The following is a 19,806-nucleotide window of genomic DNA, read 5'->3' on the forward strand; positions in this document are numbered from 1 at the left end:
TATACGGTTGATACACGAATATATATCGTTGATACACCTGATTTGTTTTGCTGATGTACTCCTCGTACACTATTTTTTTACTCTCTAATACTTCACTGATACATATTATTAGTTTAAAACACTTGATATGTTGTTGATACACTCAATCAATTAAATACACTTGAAGCACTAAGAATGATACACTTTATATATCGTTGATACACTTGTTATTGTTTCTTGATACACTCGATAGATTTAAAACACTTAATCACTTGCTAAACTTCATTGATACATATTATTAGTTTGATACACTTGATATGTTGTTGATACAGGTGCTCAACTGTTGATATACTCAATCAATTAAGTACACTTTGATGTACTAAGAATGATACACTTTATATATCGTTGATACACGTTATATATCGTTGATACGCTTGTTATTGTTTGCTGATACACTTGATAGATTTAATACACTTAATCACTTGCTAAACTTCGTTGATACATATTATTAGTTTGAAACACTTGATATGTTGTTGATACACTTGCTCAACTATTGATATACTAAATCAATTAAATACACTTAATGCACTAAGAATGATACACTTTATATATCGTTGATATACTTGTTTGTTTGCTAATACATTTGATAGATGTAATATACTTAATCACTTGCTAAACTTCATATTGATACATATTATTAGTTTGAAACACTTGATATGTTGTTGATACACTTGCGAAACTGTTGATACACTCAATTAATTAAATACACCTGATGCACTAAGCATGATACACTTTATGTATTGTCAAAACAGTTTTGTTATGGTATGTTTACAATATTAATAACATGTTGAACATCATTATCGCCTATAGTCAACAAATTAAAACTGAAAGTTCAATACATGACTCAACCTGAATTTCAGTATGAATCAAGTTCACAAAAGAATCAAATGATGATATCACTCCATCAACCAAAACACAATTTGTTTTGTAATCCACGTAGTAATGTTACTCATCCCATTGACCACTCTGAAAAACAATTAATGCCAATTTAACCATAACTACAATGAACTGCAACAATTTTGGAAAAATAAAAAACATGTAGTAAATATATCAATCAATTAATACATATAATATAAGTATATCATACCGCTGATATAAAAAACTGATACAAATTAAAAAAAAACCGAACGTAACTAAATAAAACCAAACTGATCTACGAAGTTCCTTTCGATAAAATATATTAGGAACAAATAAAAGAACAAATAAAAAGAGACGAGGAAGAAAAATTGTAGCCCGAATTTTAATAAATAATATATGAGCAATTCACAGAAATAATATTAGGGCTTCAAAAAATGGGAAGAAATACATACATGATTCTTGTTTTCCCTGAAGAAAAAAATGAAGAGAATAGGAGAAGAAGACGAGGAGAAGATGATAAAAAAAAAAAAAAAAAGCCAACGAAGAGGGAGAAATCTAAAAGAACAAAACTGAAGAGAGAAGAGAAGGACGGTGTAAAAGAACGGTGGAAAAGAAACAAAAGAAGACAAGGAGAAGAGAAGTAGATGAATAGGAGAAATGGTGAAGAAGAACAATAGAGAAGAGAATAAGAAAAAGAAAAATGAAGAACAATAAAGAAAAACGAAAGAGGAAGAGAAAACAGCAAAGAAGGGCAATTTTGGAATAATGAAAAAAATAAAATAAGAAATATCAACCAAAATTAAAAAGTTGCTATATTTGCAAAATTGAAAAGGTTAGTGCTAATATTGCTAAATTAGATTTTTATTGTGTCACCCAATACAATTTACCAGACACGTGATTATATATGAACATTTAATAATTAATAATTAATATTGATGAGCTTTGAAATTGTAATAACAAAATAATTTTGACACACAATACACATATACATATTAAATAAAGTAAGTTAATTAATAAAAAAAAATTATAAGTTGGAAAAATAAGAGCCAGAAAATGGTTGGAAATGATAGAAATTATTGTCACATCACAATTACGAGAAAATAGCATAAAACAACAGGAAAAAAAAAGTGAAATTGTAAAATAATTGTGTTTAGAATCATTATTGGCCTCCAAAGTATTACAATATTTTTTTTATTCTTTGAAAGTTAAATGGCCTCTCAAAACAAAACCAACATTTGCTCCCATCCATCTAAACTTTATTTAAATTAAACTAAGTTTGGAAAAAATACTAAAACTCATAACTCATATTATTTCCTCCTTCCACAGATACCAAACTTTTAACGAACAAATTAGTACCTGCAAATCGGGTTGAATTATCGCCTACAAACATTCGTTCACTTCTGACTTGCAGCTCTTTGATTTGTTCAGTTTTACAATCGTACAAAATCATTTGTCTTTCTTCAGAATCCATTAAAAGTTCATTAGAGCTTAAAAAGAACAATGGACATTTAATTTCAAAAAGAGGGCCAATCGTCAATACCTTTGACCACGAAACTCTATCCATCTCCGTCTCCCAAATATCAAAAACTTTATCATTGCTTTTAAATACTAGATAAGAAAATATACGTAAAGATCCATCCAAAACCATTAAAGTTGTATAATCCTCCAAGCGAGAGTGAAAACTCTCTGGGATTGAAATTTTTCTAAAAGCTTCTTTGCTCATGTCAAACGTTAGTATAACTTCTTCGTCACTTGGCAAATCTATCCCCAACCAGTAAAATGTTCCTTCGTGATACATGTCAAACGAAGGGGCGCCTAAAAAGGTAACGTCAGCAAGGGTTTTAATTTCTCTCCATCTGTCTTTTCTCAAATCATAAATTTCCACTCTTGCAGGATATCGTACAAGTCCTCTCCAAATACCCACAAGTTTAACCACTTTGAAATCCCGACACTTCACATCGTACCCAAATCCGACAACTCCCAGACTTAAATTAACAGGACCTTCAGGTTCAGGGACCACAAGAATTGTTGGAGGAAGTTTACGAAATTGCCTAGTCATGGGATTACAAAGAAAAATATCACGATTATGATCGCTTAGACAAATTAAGCCGTGAGAATGACCTCTAACGTCTAAATTTGGAAGAACCGGATATGATAAACATGGTCGAGGACTCTCATGAAATGGTAAAGGGACGTCGTAAACAGACGACACAGATCGATCAAGAGAAAATTCGAGGATTGAGAACACGTGTTCTTTTTTGCCAGAGTTGTTGGTGATGATACGCTTAAGGAGAACATGCTTGTGGGGAAAAGAATCTAAGAGATGTTTAGTTACAAATTTAGGGTCGTTGATAAGAGCATACCAGGATTTGCAAACTGAGTTGAATCGGAGAAGAGATTCTGGTGAAAGCTTAGATAGAATGTGAATCACGACATCAGAAACAACAACCATTATTGTTATATATTGTATGTTTAATAGAGAAACAGGTTAAAATGTAATTAAAGAATGTAATTAGAATGATGGGGTGTTGGTATTATTATATATGTTTAAACAAAGCTAAGAGAGGGAAACATAGAAAATAAAGGAATTGGTTAGACTAATAAAAGAAAAGAATATATATAGTGTAAATTAGTTTTAGGGGTAGCGTGAAGAATGGTGAGCCAACCAAAATAATGGTTATGGTCTCTCTTCGATATGCAGTGGAGATAGAGAGATCAATCTTCCGTCGTCCTTTCAAACAAAACACAACAAGATGGAGAAGATCGATCTTGCAATAATAATGTCTTTAATTAGGGTTTTTGTTTACTTTTTCCATATTTGGTTTTGTTTCTCGGTTGCCATATTTGGGCTGAATTATTAAAACTTCAAAAGTGGGATAGTAGTGGTTGGGCACAAAAAATTTTGTAAATTAAATCTGTCTTCTTCTTCCTCTTTTTCTCTCCACTCATCCCTTTCTCGCATCATATTGAACTTAAAAGTGACTTTTTATCTTTGGGAAAATACTAATTAATGTGCTTAATTTTGATGTTAATGGCATACTAAAATTTAATATTATTACAAACAATACTAGCTTGGAGAGTCTTTAATTGACCTCACCCTCATGCCAAAATTTCCAAATTTTAAAATAAATAATTAAATCAAAGTTTTAAATATTTTTTTTGGTGTGGATTGAGGAGCCAATATCTTAGACTACGTTTGACATTGGGTTTGGGTTGTCCTCAAAAAGTTATTTGAAAAGAGATCTTTAACTATTTTTTGGGTTTGTAAAATAGATTTAAATTGATAAATATTATACCAAGCACGTCTTACAACAAACAATTTTTTTTAAATAAATTTTGCAATACCTCACAACAAGACCGACATAGAAGATGGTGAATAATGTCAGTTGAAAACAAGAGGGTGTTCGATGAACGGACATTGTAGATAATTGGAATCGAAATTTTGATAATCGATAACGTTGATTTTAAACCAACATTAAAGAAAACCGACACCAAGAACCTTTTATGTATATAAAAATCATAAAGTTGCAGGGAGTGGGGTTGAGGCCTTGAATCTATACTAAATCCACCAATAACTAATATAATGTCCCTAAAATTTTATTTATAAGACACAAACTCGTGATGTGTTTGGATTGATTTTTTAAGTGTTTATAAAGATTTTTTTTTACACTTGTAAATACTCAGGAAGTCAATCCAAATATGCACTTACATGAACTAGTTACATTTCCTTTTTATAATATATTGGATAGGAAAATCGAGCTATAACTTCGAAATTAATAATAAAAACATCATGATATAATTGAGTTGTGTTCGTTTTAACTACTCACATTTAGATTTCCAAAATATAGAGAAAGGAGATAAGAAGTACAAACACCGGAAGTTCTCATCAGTATCTTGCACTACTTATTCTTCACAAGGCAATACACGACTTCTCCGTTATTCCTTCTTTTTGCTAGCTCTGATTAGAAAATTCATATAAAAAAATTTCAAAAAGACATATACAACGAGGGCAAAATTGCACAAAAAACTCGTGGTAGTTGCAATTTCAGTTGTAAAAATTGGGTCTAGTTTTTAAAATTAGATCCTCAAACTCATTATAATTGTAAAAATTAGCATAAAAAATTAAACCTAGAAATGGATCTAGTTGCTATTTTGAGGGTCCTATTTAAATACTTTCAACTACCAACGTACTTAAAGGATGGTTTTTGCAATTTATCTTGCCATAAATTATTTATTTTAAATGAAATTTAATTTATAAGCAAAATAGATGCAGAGCAAATCTTACCAAGAATACCATTGTATAAATTTCAACTACCAGCTCGGGATCGACTTTTGTTTGCTTGTACGCATCAATCTTATGTGTTAAAATTAAATAAAAAAAACAATTAAATTACTAAAATTTGACCTTACAAATGTGGGACATTGGTGATGAATTTTTCTGATTTAGCAATAAACAATAGTGAACACATAATTAAAATGATTTAAACATTGCTTAATGACAACAGGCTGAACACACATAAATTAAACATCAATAACTGATCCATTTAAACACATACTTAACGACAACAACCAACACACAAACTTACTTAAACATTAAGCGACAACAGTGAACACACATTCTGATTTAATAAGGAGAAAAACATAAACTTCCTGTAATTAATAGGTCTTCTAAGCATAACAAACGATGAGGATATCAAATGATCATGCATAATCTGGAACACCATCTGAACTCTGTTGTGGGAGGAGCCACACAAATTTAGGTTGATTACAACTGTTGCTAACAAACTTAGGGCAATCAATGAGGGTAGTACCATTGTTGTCAAAACACAGTACAATTTCATGCAATTGCAACTTCTTAGTTATACCATTTTTGTTGCAACGGATGCCTGCTGTCTTGTTTATTGCATTAAAAATGGGGTTTAGAATGTCTTTAGGTGCGAGACCATTATTGGGCATTTGGCGGTTGCGGTGCCAAACACCATTTAAGATTTTCAACAGATCATACGTTCGATGATGATCCAAAGAAAGTTCGAAATACTGAGTTATGTTAAAAGGTGGGTCTATACATGCCCCGTGCTTCTTCCATTCATTACTCCAGAAGCGGCGGTTGTTCCCATTTATTACATCCGGCCAGTATTGAACTAGGTCTCCTTGAAGTAAGCTAATCTAAAATAAAATAAAAAGAATGTGTTGAAACAATGAATAGAATGCTAAAGATAGCAAAAAAAAAAAAAAAAAAAAAAAAAAAAAAGCGCACAAACACACAACATATATATGTATGTATATATATATAAAGAAGATGGGAACCTGGCCATAGTCAAATAGTTTTCTAGTTGCACAAAAAAGTCGGGCATTTGAAAAGTTACTCGGCCACAGCCCATGAATAGTGAATTCGGGTTGAGGTTGAGCATGACACTGGGTGCCGTCGTTACATGTGTTTGGACCCCATTGTTCGACTAGTTGGAAGAAGTCGAATGGATAGCCATTCACAAACAACAACAAACTTAAAAGACATAAAATGAAAGTATGCTGAGCCATTGAGAAATGAACAATAAGCTGAGTATGGAAATGTAGAATAATGAGAGCTGGAAGAAGAAGAAGAAGAAGAAGAAGAAGAAGAAGAGTATGGAACTGGAGAATGAGAGATTAAAGAAGAGAACCCTACTTTATATAGGCATCTTGGTCCTTTGCAAGTTTCTGTGCATTACAACTTTTTTCTTTCTTAGTTCTTTTTACGTAGTTCGTAGTTCGACTTCTAAGGTTAAATAATAGATATATATATATGTCTTTTTGTGCGTTGTAGATAATAAATAAAAAGTGAAAGTGTGTGAATAATATTTTTATTTATTAATTTAAGAAAGAAAAGAACATATGTATAATTTTTTATTCAAGATAATTTTTTGATAAATTTATATTTTCATTTTCTTTATCAATAATATTTATATCAGAGGTGAGAAGAGATAATTAGCCTTATTTTTAAGTAAATTATATGCATATTTATTATGTAAAGATTTTGAATTGCTATTTCATAAAAGGAAAAAAAATTAGGATTAGTGTATGACCTAAACCTATATTGATTTATTTATTTTCATATTTAATTTCTTTTAATTAATAAAAAAGTTTTTTTCCCAATATTTTCTCTATAAAATTATCTAATTTATAACCTAAAATGTTATTAGGTTATTTCAACACTTCTTACTTATAATTATACTAACTTAAATTTTTCTAAGACATTTACTCAAGGGGTTCAAAGTTTTGAAATTAAGAAAGTAACTACAAATAAAAATATTTTAAAAGATGAAAATAAATAATATTAGAAGTGGTATTTTTTAAGATATATAAGAAGTGAATATTAACGTTTCATGTCTTATTATTGAATTTCACACCAATTATTGTTTTAATTTGTACGTTTGTATCTTTTTGTAATCATTAATATTATAAGGACATTTTCAAAAATATATAGCATAATGAATTCAAATATTTACAAAATATAGCAAAAATTCAAATTCTATCAATGATAGACTTCTATCGGTGCATATATATAAGAGTTAGTTAGGAACTAATATTGACGTTAATCATGACTTTGATCAATCGAGATTTTAGACAAACTACGCATGTGATATTTTCTATATACAATTTTTTCCATTCTCGCATTTTCTCCGTCCTCCCTTTTTCTCCATTCTCTTATGTCTTCTATTTTCTTTTCCTTCTATTATTTTTCCTTTTTTCTCCCAAAACTTCCACAACCCTTTTCTTTCTTTCTTTTTCTATTTTTTTGCTATTACCTATATTCCCCTCCCCACTTCCCACTCCCCTTTCCCTATTCCTTCACCCACCCACTCCCCACCATTGCCTTTTCTATTACCTCTTATATGTTGTGTTTCACTTGTGATACTCGTCAAGAAAATACCATAATAATTCATTCTCTTATCTTGGGTTCTATTTTGAATAATGGTAAAGAGAGTATCTCAATTACCAATTCTTTTATGTTGTATTTGAATTAGGATAATGACCAAGAACAGTCAATATTTTCGATGAAGTACTTTTTCATATAATGGTGGCAAGGCTTTCGAGTCATCTTTGGAAGGACATCTTAAACTTATACATTCCCTTTGATCGATCACTACTATAAACTTATACTTTTCTTCCACTCAAATTTGTGTCTCTTTCGTACAATTATGATATGAAAAAGTTATTTGAATAAAATCTTTGAATTAAAAGTTCATCTTTCGCACACAAGTAATTATATATGAACTTTTAATTATAATTAATAATTAATTTGATGAGCTTCAAAATTGTAATAATAAAATAACTTTTACACACATACACATATATATTAAATAAAGTAAGTAATTAATTAATAAAAATAAAATATTATAATTAAGTTGGAGAAATGACAGCCAGAAAATGGTTGGAAATGATAGAAATTATTCACATCACAATTACGAGAAAAATAGCATAAAAAATTGTGTTTAGAATCATTATTGGCCTCCAAAGTAATACAATATTTTTTTATTATTTGAAAGTTAAATGGTCTCTCAAAACAAAACCAACATTTGCTCCCATCCATCTAAACTTTATCTAAATTAAACAAAGTTTGGAAAAATACTAAAACTCATAACTCATATTATTTCCTCCTTCCACAGATACCAAACTTTTAACGAACAAATTAGTACCTGCAAACCGGCTTAAATTATCGCGTACAGACATTCGTTCACTTCTGACTTGCAGCTCTTTGATTTGTTGAGTTTTACAATCATACAAAATCATTTGTCTTTCTTCTGAATCCATTAAAAGTTCATTGGAGCTTAAAAAGAACAATGGACGTTTAATTTCAAAAAGAGGGCCAATCGTCAATAGTTTTGACCACGAAACTCCATCAATCTCCATCTCCCAAATATCAAAAACTTTATCATTGCTTTCATATCCTAGATAAGAAATTATACGTAAACATCCATCAAAAACCATTAAAGTTGTAAAATGATCCACGAGAGAGTGAAAACACTCTGGGATTGAAATTTTTCCAAAAGTCTCTTTGCTCATGTCAAATGTTAGTATAGCTTCTTTTTCACTTGGTAAATGTATCCCCAACCAGTAAAATGTTCCTTCGTGATACATGTCAAATGAAGGGTGGCATAAAAAGTTGACATCAACAAGGGTTTTAATTTCTCTCCATCTATCTTTTCTCAAATCATAAATTTCCACTCTTGAAGGATATCGTACAAATCCTCTCCGAAGACTCACAACTTTAACCACTTTGAAATCCCTACACTTCACATCGTACCCAAATCCGACAACTCCCAGCCTTAAACTAATAGGGCCTTCAGGTTCAGGGATCACAAGAATTGTTGGAGGAAGTTTACGACACTGCCTCGTCATGGGATTACAAAGAAAAATATCACGATTATGATCGCTTAGACAAATTAAGTCGTGAGAATGACCTCTAACGTCTAAATTTGGAAGAATCAGATATGATAAACATGGTCGAGGACCCTCATGAAATGGTAAAGGGACGTCGTAAACAGACGACACAGATCGATCAAGAGAAAATTCAAGGACTGAGAACACGTGTTCTTTTTTGCCAGAGTTGTTGGTGATGATACGTTGAAGGAGAACATGCTTGTGGGAAAAAGAATCTAAGAGATGTTTAGTTACAAATTTAGGGTCGTTGATAAGAGCATACCAGGATTTACAAACTGAGTTGAATCGGAGAAGAGATTCTGGTGAAAGCTTGGATAGAATGTGAATCAAGACATCAGAAACAACAACCATTATTGTTGTATATTATATGTTTAATAGAGAAAAGGTTAAAATGTAATTTAAAAATGTAATTAGAATGATGTTGTGTTGGTAATTATATATTTTTAAACAAAGCCAAGGGAAATATTGAAAATAAAAGGAATTGGTTATGAATAAAAAAAGAAAAGAAAAGAAAAGAATATATATAGTGTAAATTAGTTTTAGGGGTAGCGTGAAGAATGGTGAGCCAACCAAAATAATGGTTATGGTCTCTCTTCGATATGCAGTGGAGATAGAGAGATCAATCTTCCGTCGTCCTTTCAAACAAAACACAACAAGATGGAGAAGATCGATCTTGCAATAATAATGTCTTTAATTAGGGTTTTTGTTTACTTTTTCCATATTTGGTTTTGTTTCTCGGTTGCCATATTTGGGCTGAATTATTAAAACTTCAAAAGTGGGATAGTAGTGGTTGGGCACAAAAAATTTTGTAAATTAAATCTGTCTTCTTCTTCCTCTTTTTCTCTCCACTCATCCCTTTCTCGCATCATATTGAACTTAAAAATGGCTTTTATCTTTGGGAAAGTACTAATTAGTGTGCTTAATTTTGATGTTAATGGCATACTAAAATTTAATATTATTACAAACAATACTATCTTGTAGTCTTTAATTGACCTCACCCTCATTCCAAAATTTCCAAATTTTAAAATAAATAAATAAATCAAAGTTTTAAATATTTTTTTCTTTTGGTATGGATTGAGGAGCCAATATCTTTGATTACGTTTGACATTGGGTTTGGGATGTCGTCAAAAAGTTATTTGAAAAGAGATATTTAACTGATTTTTTGGGTTTGTAAAACAGATTTAAATTGATAAAAATTATAGCAAGCACGTCTTACAACAAACAATTTTTTTAAAATTAATTTTGCAATACCTCACAACAAGACCGACATAGAAGATGGTGAACAATGTGAGTTGAAAACAAGAGGGTGTTCGATGAACGGACATTCAAGATAATTGGAATCGAAATTTTGATAATCGATAACGTTGATTTTAAACCAACATTAAAGAAAACCGACACCAAGAACCTTTTATGTATATAAAAATCATAAAGTTGCAAGAAAGGTGGTTGAGGCCTTGGATCTATACTAAATCCACCAATAACTAAAATTTTATTTATAAGACACAAACTCGTGATGTGTTTGGATTAACTTTTTAAAGTGTTTATAAACATTTTTTTTACACTTATAAATACTCAAGAAGTCAATCCAAATATGCACTTACATGAACTAGTTACATTTCCTATTTATAATATATTGGATAGGAAAATCGAGCTATAACTTCGAAATTAATAATAAAAACATCATGATATAATTGAGTTGGGTTCGTTTTAACTACTCACATTTAGATTTCCAAAATATAGAGAAAGGAGATAAGAAGTACAAACACCGGAAGTTCTCATCAGTATCTTGCACTACTTATTCTTCACAAGGCAATACACGACTTCTCCGTTATTCCTTCTTTTTGCTAGCTCTGATTAGAAAATTCATATAAAAAAATTTCAAAAAGACATATACAACGGGGGCAAAATTGCACAAAAAACTCGTGGTAATTGCAATTTCAGTTGTAAAAATTGGGTTCAGTTTTTAAAATTAGATCCTCAAACTCATTATAATTGTAAAATTTAGCATAGAAAATTAAACCTAGAAATGGATCTAGTTGCTATATTTTGAGGGACCTATTTAAATACTTTCAACTACCAACTTACTTAAAGGATGGTTTTTGCAATTTATCTTGCCATAAATTATTTATTTTAAAAGAAATTTAATTTATAAAGCAAAATAGATGCAGAGCAAATCTTACCAAGAATACCATTTTATAAATTTCAACTACCAGCTCGGGATCGACTTTTGTTTGCTTGTACGCGTCAATCTTATTGAACTCCTACAACACAAAGTATTTTTACAACCATGAAACGTTTAGAATGTAGAAAGAAAAACAACTAATTAATTATAAGTAGAAGCAATGTTGTTTATTATGTGACCAACATAAACAAAACTAGATATGGTTTCTTTGAAAGAGTTGGAAAGGATCTCATTCAACTGTTTTTTTTTTTTTTTATCACTGTTGACACTATGAAAGAGCGTAAAATGTGAGAGAATAAAGAACTAAGAAGGCCATTAAAGTTCAGTATAATATTATAAAAGATCCGTTAAAGTAGAAGGTAACAATAACTACCTATAAGCTTCTTGAATCATCCATAACAAACGGGCTTGTTTCTAGAATTAGGTTGAAGATAAACAAAAATATCAAGGAAGAAAGACTTAGAAATATTTAAAATAGTTCTAATCCAAGAAAAGAGCCTAGAAATATCCTCTTGCTCGAGCTAGAATGCAAAATGCACATACAACGCACCTCCATCCATGCAACTAATTTGGGCCTTCCTTCCGTGACGTCAATCTTGAGAGCCTCTGATAAGAAAATGTGGAACCTTTCAACAAATGGAATGTATGCTATATCCACCTAAAGAACAGAAAATCTTGTCATAAACTTATACACAACTTACTTAAAATACATCAAACAGGCTAATTTTCATAAATTCATAAGGCATGATCACTTTTTTTTAATGGAAATACAAAAGAAACAATACCAAGAAATGGCTTATGAAAAGGTCGAGTTACCTGACTGATTTCTCCGAGGAGAAACGGGCCATCAAATTTTCCCAAAGCATTTTCCAAGTAATCAAATTGAGCACCTAGCAGAATTTCTACACATATCAGCCAATATTCAAAACCAAACATCTGTTCGAAGAGAGCGATCAAGTTGAAAAGTTTTACATGCTTCCTTTGCGGTGTCGCCTTTAAATGAATTGATTATAGCGCCGTTAAATGTTTCGCTGTAGGAAAGCAACTCTTCAGCAAATTCTCTTTTAGCAGGATCCTACATTTTGATTCGGATAACTCAAAATGAGAAATAGAGTAATTCCACCAACAAGCAGGGATGCTCGACGACAAAATGAGCCAACAATTTGTTTCCTTACATCTGGGAGAAGAGAAGGTCCTTCAAAGTTGCTATCGATATATTTGAGCAGATCAAGACTTTCTCCAATAACCTTTCCATTATGTTCCAGAGATGGAACCTACAGATTAGAACAAATCTAACTGTGATGAGTGATTTTTAACTAACAAAGAATGGGCAAATGAAGCAAGGAACAAGAATATTATTTTCTTCAACATGAATCACCTTGTTCGTTGGGTATACTTTTTCCTTATACCAGTCAGGCCTATTACGAAGATCAAGAGGAACTAACTTAATTTTATGTTGTAGTCCCTGCGCCCCATAAAGAAGCAGAGAATTACATAAAATACATAAATGAATGCTTGTGAATACTTGAACCATGGTAAGGGAAAAAAGAAGAGCTGAAATGGAAAGTTAATGTTAAATCACTAATGAAAATAATAATAATGTCATCTAATAAAGTCTAAAATGTTCAATGAGAGAAGTATGTACTACTAAAGTACTATAATGTTTTCAATGATTAGTTACAGTATATTTACTAATTTATTCATTCACTCAACTCTTCCCTCAGTCTTAGACTTGGAAACTAACTATTGCAAATCTCACATCAATAGTCACATCGGAAATATGAGGAGGATTATCTTTTCATAATCAATTTTCTTTGAAATAGAACCCCATCTTTAGCTAATATCATGGAACTCAAATGAGTATTCACTCGAAAATTGGGATCCAACTCAAAAATCTTTAAGGAATAACTTACATAAAAAGATAAATAAAGTTACTACTCCTCACGTGACCAATGAGATGAAACTTCAAATTTATCTAATGATAGCATCAGAATTTATATTAATTTGGATAGTTACAGTAAGCTGATAGATTATGGTACAGCTAACCTTTCATGCCTATTCCTACGACCCTCGTTACAAAGTGTAATGAAGAAAGTATAATAAAACAGGCATGGCAATTAGGCAAGAGTATAAAAGCCCTGCAACCAAAAATTGAACCGGCAATAACCTTGTAATTTCGGATGATCCAAGCACGGTGTGCATAAGGGCAAATGTAAGCAGTATACAACCTGAGGAAAAAAGAACAATTATAATCAAAGAAATAAAAGTTGAACCAGGAAGTAAAACCCAAGATTATAAGGGCAAAATCAACACGAACCTGGTAGTTCCATCAAACAGGGGAGGTTGTTCGGCGGTGGCATCCAAGGACGGAGGTGGAATTTCTTGCACGCTGCAACGAAACAAAAATCAAGTTAAGAAAACGAAAGAGGAGAAAAAGGAGCGAGGTAAGAAATTTTCACTTCCAGAATCGAAACTACTCACAGTGTGGAAGCCATGGATGCTCCTCGAATGCGATAATGTCGGGGGAGATTCTATAGTGAGACTATGGCTGATTCAGTGAAGAGATGTATATGGAGAATGGGAGGAATCGAAAGCGAGTAGCGACGTGTACAAAGCTCGGTTGTACAAAAGAAAACAAAATGGAACTAAAGGCCGGCCGCTGGACGGTTGACCGTTGTACTTTCATATTAAACAAGAATTAGAAAACAGTTTTGGTCCTACACTTTCGTTATCATTATTTTATTTTATTTTTTAAATCTAAAATAAAAATTCAAAGAAACTTTCATAAATATAACCTTGGCCCATGTAACAAAGCGTTGCCCATTTTTTAAATATTCAAAATTTTTTCGTTTCGTATTTCTTTCTCTCTTTCTCTGTCATCGTCTTTCTTCTCTTTTTTTCGATTCTTCCCTCTTCGTCTGTTCATCATTCTTATTCTTTTTCTTCTCATTTCTTCCCTCTTCGTCTATTCCATTGTCTTTCTTCTTCCTTTTTTTTCCAAACTTTTTTTTCAAACTTTTTTATTTGGTTTTTCAAGATCTATTAAATATAAAAGACTTGAAGAAAACGACGTAAGAAAAAAATAGCCAAATCTAAATATCATGTATAAAGAATTCTAAAAAAAATCATTTAGATTGGGCTAGCCAAATCTAAACTATCGTGTGTAAAAAAATGTAAACAAATCTAAACTATGTGTATCAAAAGAATCTTTAAAAAAATCATTTAGCCAATCTAAATAATCATGTAACCAAATTAAACGATTGTATAACCCAAATATAGACAATCGTGTACAAATATATCAAGTACGTTAACGTGTGACGTAGTTGACAGGGCATACGGGGCATTTTTTACTTTTTTTCGTTTTTAAAATTGTTTTACAAAGTGTAAATATTTTGTCGTTTGTTATATTTTTGAAAAGACCCAAAATGTAATTAACTTTTTTCTAAAAAAATTATAAAAAACAGAACATTTCCTTTGTGATAAATTTTGTTAACAGTTTGTCGATTTTTTCCATTTTGAAAAAAAAAATCCTATTTTTAATCTAAAATAAAAAAATATATAATTAAGATTTTTTTAATCTAAAATAGAAAATATAATTAAGAAGTTCTTAGATCAATTGGCTTAGCTCCCTCGTTCTCATTATTTCCAATATTTTTCTCTCTTCTTTATACTCTTCCTTTCTCATCCTCTCCACTTTAACCAATTTTATTGTTTGCGTCGCTATTGAACTTTATGCCTATTGTATCGATGTCCTCATTTCTATTATTATTTCCCTTCGTTTTAAATGAAAAGTACCATGGAAAGCATCCAACATTAGAGCACTAACCCTACAAGAAGGGGATCCTCAATTCGAAAGATTCAAACTTCTTTCCATAAATTCTTTTGGCTTGGAATGGCTGGCTCATTCACAATAGTAACACGTTCACTCCTTTGTAATGAGGCCTTGGTAATGTTGATCTTCAATAGCATTAATAAAGAGTTCATTCTTCTTCGTTAGAAAAGTGGAACGTTGTGAAACGGACCCTTAGCTACCCAATAAAAAAGACTCAAAAGTGACAAATAATCCACCTTGATACATATAAAAAGTGTAGCCGAACTTTAACAACTTTAAACAAATATCAAGTTATTTTGATTTTTGTACCTTAAATAATTCAATTAAGAATCAATGTTTTCGTTATAAACCTTTCTTTTTCCTTGCATTCTTATGCATGGTATTAAATGTGTATTTATATATATCAATCAAGGGAAAATGAAATAACTTTAATTATTAATAATAATAATAATTATTATTATTATTTTTGAAGAAGAAAATAGTTCATAATTTAATATTTTGAGAAACCTCAAATTTTATTCTCAAGACATCGACTAACTTAAACAAAGCAAACGCTTCAAACACTATCAAAATACATAATATGAAATAGGAAGTATAGAATTATCATCGACATACTGAGTCGTTTGTTCGTAATATCATCTCTTCAACCTTCGTTTTTAACCCTGATTATGTATAGATAGTTAACAAAAAGGCATGGATAATAAAATCTTACAAAAATGGGATTTATATGCAAGAAATGCAAAGCAAATTAATCTTACCAAAAATCGCTTTGTATAAACTTCAACAACTAGCTTGGGATCAGCTTTTGTTTGCTTGTACGCATCAATCTTATTGAACTCCTACAGCAAAGTATTTTTACAACCATGATCACACTATGGGATCAACTGACCATATTAGATATGTTTTTCTTGGAAGAGCAAGAAATTAGCATCCAATTATTTCTTTTTTGAAAATATATTTTGATATCGTCTACTTTTTCATAGTTGACATCGATAGAGGTCGAGAATAAAAGTGTGTACAAATGAATATATAAGAGGACAAAACAGCATTAAGGTGTAGTGTAGTAATATAAAAAGAAAGTTAGAGCTTTCAACATTAACATATGAATGAAATTTGAGGAGAAAAGTATGATAATAGAGCGAATAAATTACGTGAGAAAACAGGGTTAGACATATTTTTTTATAGTAAAGCACATTTAGAAAGAAAAAAATCTCTAACATTTTTTTTTTAAAACTTGGTTCAATTAAAAGGCATAGTTTTTTTTTTTTTTTTTGTATTTTCTTCTTTTTGTATTTGCTAAAAAGGGACTATATGATATAAGTTCGTTTATAGTTGCACTATATCTAAAAGTGATTTTAAAATCAAAGTGGTTTTCAGTCAATTACTTTAAAGTCACTAGTAGTTTCACAAATTAAAAAAAAAAAAAATCAATTTAATTTTTTATTTGTTATCAAACCAGACATATTTTAGAGAAAACAAAAAGACTTCATTCTTCCAAAATCACTCAGAAAGGTATGTGAAACACACTCTATATGAAACAGAGAACTATCATAGAAAACAAATACTGGAAAACGTGTCTTTTGGAGCCGAGGAAGAAGAAACTGGGGCTATGGTAACAAACCAATTTAGGTTCAAATATTGCTGAAAGTTAGCGAAGTAACCAAAGGATTAATGCATACCATTTATATTCACAACAAAGTTTTATCATGACTTCCGACAGTGAGCTACTGATATATACAATTAGAATGCAAAATGAACATACAGCGTACCTCAATCCAGGCTGCTAGTTTAGGTCTTCCTTCAGTGATGTCAATCTTGAAAGCCTCTAATAAGAAAACGCTGAACCTTTCAACAAATGGAATGTATGCTATATCCACCTAAAAAAAACAGAAAATCCAGTCATAAGTTTGAGCATAACTTAAAACACATTGAACCGGCTAGCTTTCCTAAAATTTCTATAATATAACATGAATCTTGAGATTGGAAAATACAAAAGGAAACCAAACCAGGGCAGGATCGTGGAAGGTCAAGTTACCAGACTGATCTCTCCAAGGAGGAAGGGGCCATCAAATTTTTGCAAAGCATTTTCCAAGTAATCAAATTGAGCACCTTGAATTTTGTTGTATAATCAGCCCATTTTTATAACCAAACTAAAAGGCTGTATGAAGAGATAGATTGAGTTGAAAACTGAAGAGTTTTACCTGCTTCCTTTGCAGTGTCACCTTTAAACGAAGAGATTATGGCACCGTTAAACGTATCGCTGTAGGATAGCAACTCTTCAGCATACTCCCTTTTAGCAGGATCCTACATTTTGTTTTGGATAACAAAAATGAGCGATAGAGCAATCCAAGCAGCAAGCAGAACAGAACACTATTTTCTACTTGCATTTGGGAGAAGAGAGGGTCCTTCAAAGTTGCTATCAACATATTTAATCAGATCAAGACTTTCTCCGATAACTTTCCCGTTGTGTTCTAGAGATGGCACCTGCAGATAGGAAGAAATTCAACTGCATACTAAATTAACGAATTAACAATCAATCCAACAAATAGAAACTAATATTAATTAGAGACAATGACATTCTAAGGGTACAAACACACTTGCTCTTGCTCTAGCACCATATTAAATCACCAATCAACTCAAAAGCTTAACCATATGGATTACAATAAATTCAATAATTTCAATGCTTTAACCTTGTCAACTTTATAATCACCAAGGACCAATCAATTCGAACAAAGAACAAGTATACAATTCTTTAACATGAATCACCTTGTTTGGAGAGTATACTTTCTCCTTGTACCAGTCAGGCCTGTTAAAAAGATTGAGAGGAACTAGCTTAATTTTATCTTGTAGTCCCTGCACCCAAAGAAAAAGTAGTAAATGACCGCTTTTGGCAATGTATGGTACCAAATACAAAAACAAAAACAAAACCAAGAACCAAAAAAGAATCCAACTAACTAAAGCACTTCAGAGTGGAACAAGATCCGTGGATAGAGACAAGCACGTATTGAAATTAATTAAACGTTGAAGAGAATTCAGCTACCATACCACTAAATCCAAAACAATTAAGTTGATACCACAAGGCATATTTAATTTTATATGCATGAAGATGAAATTGAGAGGATACAGCTGATGTAACTGCAAATGACAAGACAGTGCACAAACTGACAAATAATAATTAATGACCATCAAGCGTTGAAGAGAATGATCAGCTACCATACCACTAAATCCAAAACAATTAAGTTGATACCACAAGGCATATTTAATTTTTTATGCATGAAGACGAATTGAGAGGATACAGCTGATGTAAGTGCAAATAACAAGAGAGTGCAGAAACTGACAAATAATAATTAGCCTCGTTCTTCTAAATCAAGTTGTTTAGTACCTTAAACAATTTTCAAAACACAAAACTCACCGTTTAATTTCCAATAAAGACTCAAAATTTATAATAATAAACTCAAATTTCCCATGTGACCAATTTACAAAATAATAGGTTCCTCTAACCTGTAGATAACCAGGAATCCACATGTGATAACCTCTATTCTGATACTAATTAAATTATCACTAAGCCATAAAACTTTAAATTACAAGTTCGGTTCCCATATTTCATGATTGAATCTAGTAAACCTTTAAACTATTAAAAAAAGTATTCCGTTAATCCCACAACTTTGTCTAATAAGTAAGTTCAGTATGTATTCAACGTCAATAAAAACACCAAATCTATAATACGCAAAGCTAAATTTGGTGTGCAATAAGCATTGAACTCTTGATTTGGCGTCCGACAAATTAGTGAATGTTAATAAATGTAGAAACAAACTAGAAAGTTTAGAAAACTATTAGAAACATTCTGAAATTTAGAGACAAATTTGCTACAAATCTGAAGCTCGGGACTAAATATAGGCAAGAAAACAAGATCTCGGAACCCAGAAATGAAGAAGCAAACCTTGTAATTCCGGGTGATCCACACACGTTGAGCATATGGGCAAATGTAAGCAGTATACAACCTTCAAATAAGAGATGAAGAAGTCTTGAATGCGAGTGAATTTCGAGATAAAAAGAAGCTCAATCAGCGAGAATCAGAGATTTCAACGGATAAACAAGGCAAAACAAAGCAAACCTAGTAGTTCCGTCGAACAGAGGAGGTTGTTCGGCAGTAGCATCCAACGACGGAGGTAAAATCTCTTCCACACTGCAACAAGAATCAAATTCATGAGCGAAAAGAAAAAGATAGTTGAAAAATCATTCACTAAACTGGCAATGCTTACAGAGCAGCCATGAAAGTTGTTCGATAGATGATTGTAGAAAACTTGGGTCTCAGAATGCGAAACTTAGGAGAAGATTTTCGGAGAAGGCGGGTAGTGAGATTCACATGGATTCGTTCTCGGTATTAAGTACCAACCACTAGGAGAAGTTTGTTATGAGACGTTTTTTCGTAAAAACGCCAGCACTGACGTGTAAGGATGTGTTATATTTTGTA

At 31.4% G+C, this 19,806-nt stretch overlaps 5 protein-coding genes across 7 annotated transcripts; all 5 read right to left on the bottom strand.

The window, feature by feature from the left end:
• Positions 1 to 649: 649 nt before the first annotated feature.
• LOC103487129 (F-box protein CPR1-like) lies at positions 650 to 3,431 on the bottom strand. Of its 2 annotated transcripts, XR_007820451.1 has the most exons (3): positions 2,438 to 3,431; positions 2,254 to 2,355; positions 972 to 1,005 (listed from the first exon to the last, which is right to left on the bottom strand). XR_007820451.1 is itself a non-coding variant. In XM_051084197.1 (2 exons), exons 1-2 carry the CDS (start codon positions 3,347 to 3,349, stop codon positions 989 to 991), a joined length of 1,113 nt encoding a protein of 370 aa, XP_050940154.1. In that variant the 5' UTR covers positions 3,350 to 3,431; the 3' UTR covers positions 650 to 988. The 2 variants fall into 2 exon arrangements, 1 of the variants encoding a protein (XP_050940154.1); XM_051084197.1 differs by having other exon boundaries at positions 650 to 1,005; positions 2,254 to 3,431.
• Positions 3,432 to 4,602: 1,171 nt separating this feature from the next.
• On the bottom strand, positions 4,603 to 15,673 carry LOC103486436 (glutathione S-transferase L3-like). 2 transcript variants are annotated; one of them, XM_051084200.1, is made up of 10 exons: positions 13,982 to 15,673; positions 13,818 to 13,889; positions 13,668 to 13,728; positions 12,879 to 12,965; positions 12,676 to 12,774; positions 12,473 to 12,575; positions 12,317 to 12,390; positions 12,051 to 12,158; positions 11,499 to 11,579; positions 4,603 to 4,855 (listed from the first exon to the last, which is right to left on the bottom strand). In XM_051084200.1, exons 1-10 carry the CDS (start codon positions 13,993 to 13,995, stop codon positions 4,850 to 4,852), a joined length of 705 nt encoding a protein of 234 aa, XP_050940157.1. In that variant the 5' UTR covers positions 13,996 to 15,673; the 3' UTR covers positions 4,603 to 4,849. The 2 variants fall into 2 exon arrangements, with proteins under 2 accessions (XP_050940157.1, XP_016899634.1); XM_017044145.2 differs by lacking the exon at positions 4,603 to 4,855 and adding an exon at positions 10,857 to 11,168.
• LOC127149108 (ribonuclease MC-like) lies at positions 5,314 to 6,636 on the bottom strand. The gene is made up of 2 exons (XM_051084201.1): positions 6,205 to 6,636; positions 5,314 to 6,063 (listed from the first exon to the last, which is right to left on the bottom strand). The coding sequence occupies exons 1-2, from the start codon at positions 6,433 to 6,435 to the stop codon at positions 5,599 to 5,601; spliced, it is 696 nt and encodes a 231-aa protein (XP_050940158.1). The 5' UTR covers positions 6,436 to 6,636; the 3' UTR covers positions 5,314 to 5,598.
• Positions 8,393 to 9,736, bottom strand: LOC127149107 (F-box protein CPR1-like). Its single transcript, XM_051084198.1, has one exon. The coding sequence runs from the start codon at positions 9,667 to 9,669 to the stop codon at positions 8,506 to 8,508; it is 1,164 nt and encodes a 387-aa protein (XP_050940155.1). The 5' UTR covers positions 9,670 to 9,736; the 3' UTR covers positions 8,393 to 8,505.
• Positions 15,674 to 15,764: 91 nt separating the features above from the next.
• On the bottom strand, positions 15,765 to 19,806 carry LOC103486437 (glutathione S-transferase L3-like). Its single transcript, XM_008444394.3, has 10 exons — positions 19,595 to 19,806; positions 19,447 to 19,518; positions 19,273 to 19,333; positions 18,099 to 18,185; positions 17,718 to 17,816; positions 17,534 to 17,636; positions 17,368 to 17,441; positions 17,102 to 17,209; positions 16,091 to 16,171; positions 15,765 to 15,994 (listed from the first exon to the last, which is right to left on the bottom strand). Exons 1-10 carry the CDS (start codon positions 19,603 to 19,605, stop codon positions 15,989 to 15,991), a joined length of 702 nt encoding a protein of 233 aa, XP_008442616.2. The 5' UTR covers positions 19,606 to 19,806; the 3' UTR covers positions 15,765 to 15,988.

Source organism: Cucumis melo, chromosome 4, assembly GCF_025177605.1.
Source record: "Cucumis melo cultivar AY chromosome 4, USDA_Cmelo_AY_1.0, whole genome shotgun sequence".
NCBI classification, from domain to species: Eukaryota; Viridiplantae; Streptophyta; class Magnoliopsida; order Cucurbitales; family Cucurbitaceae; genus Cucumis; species Cucumis melo.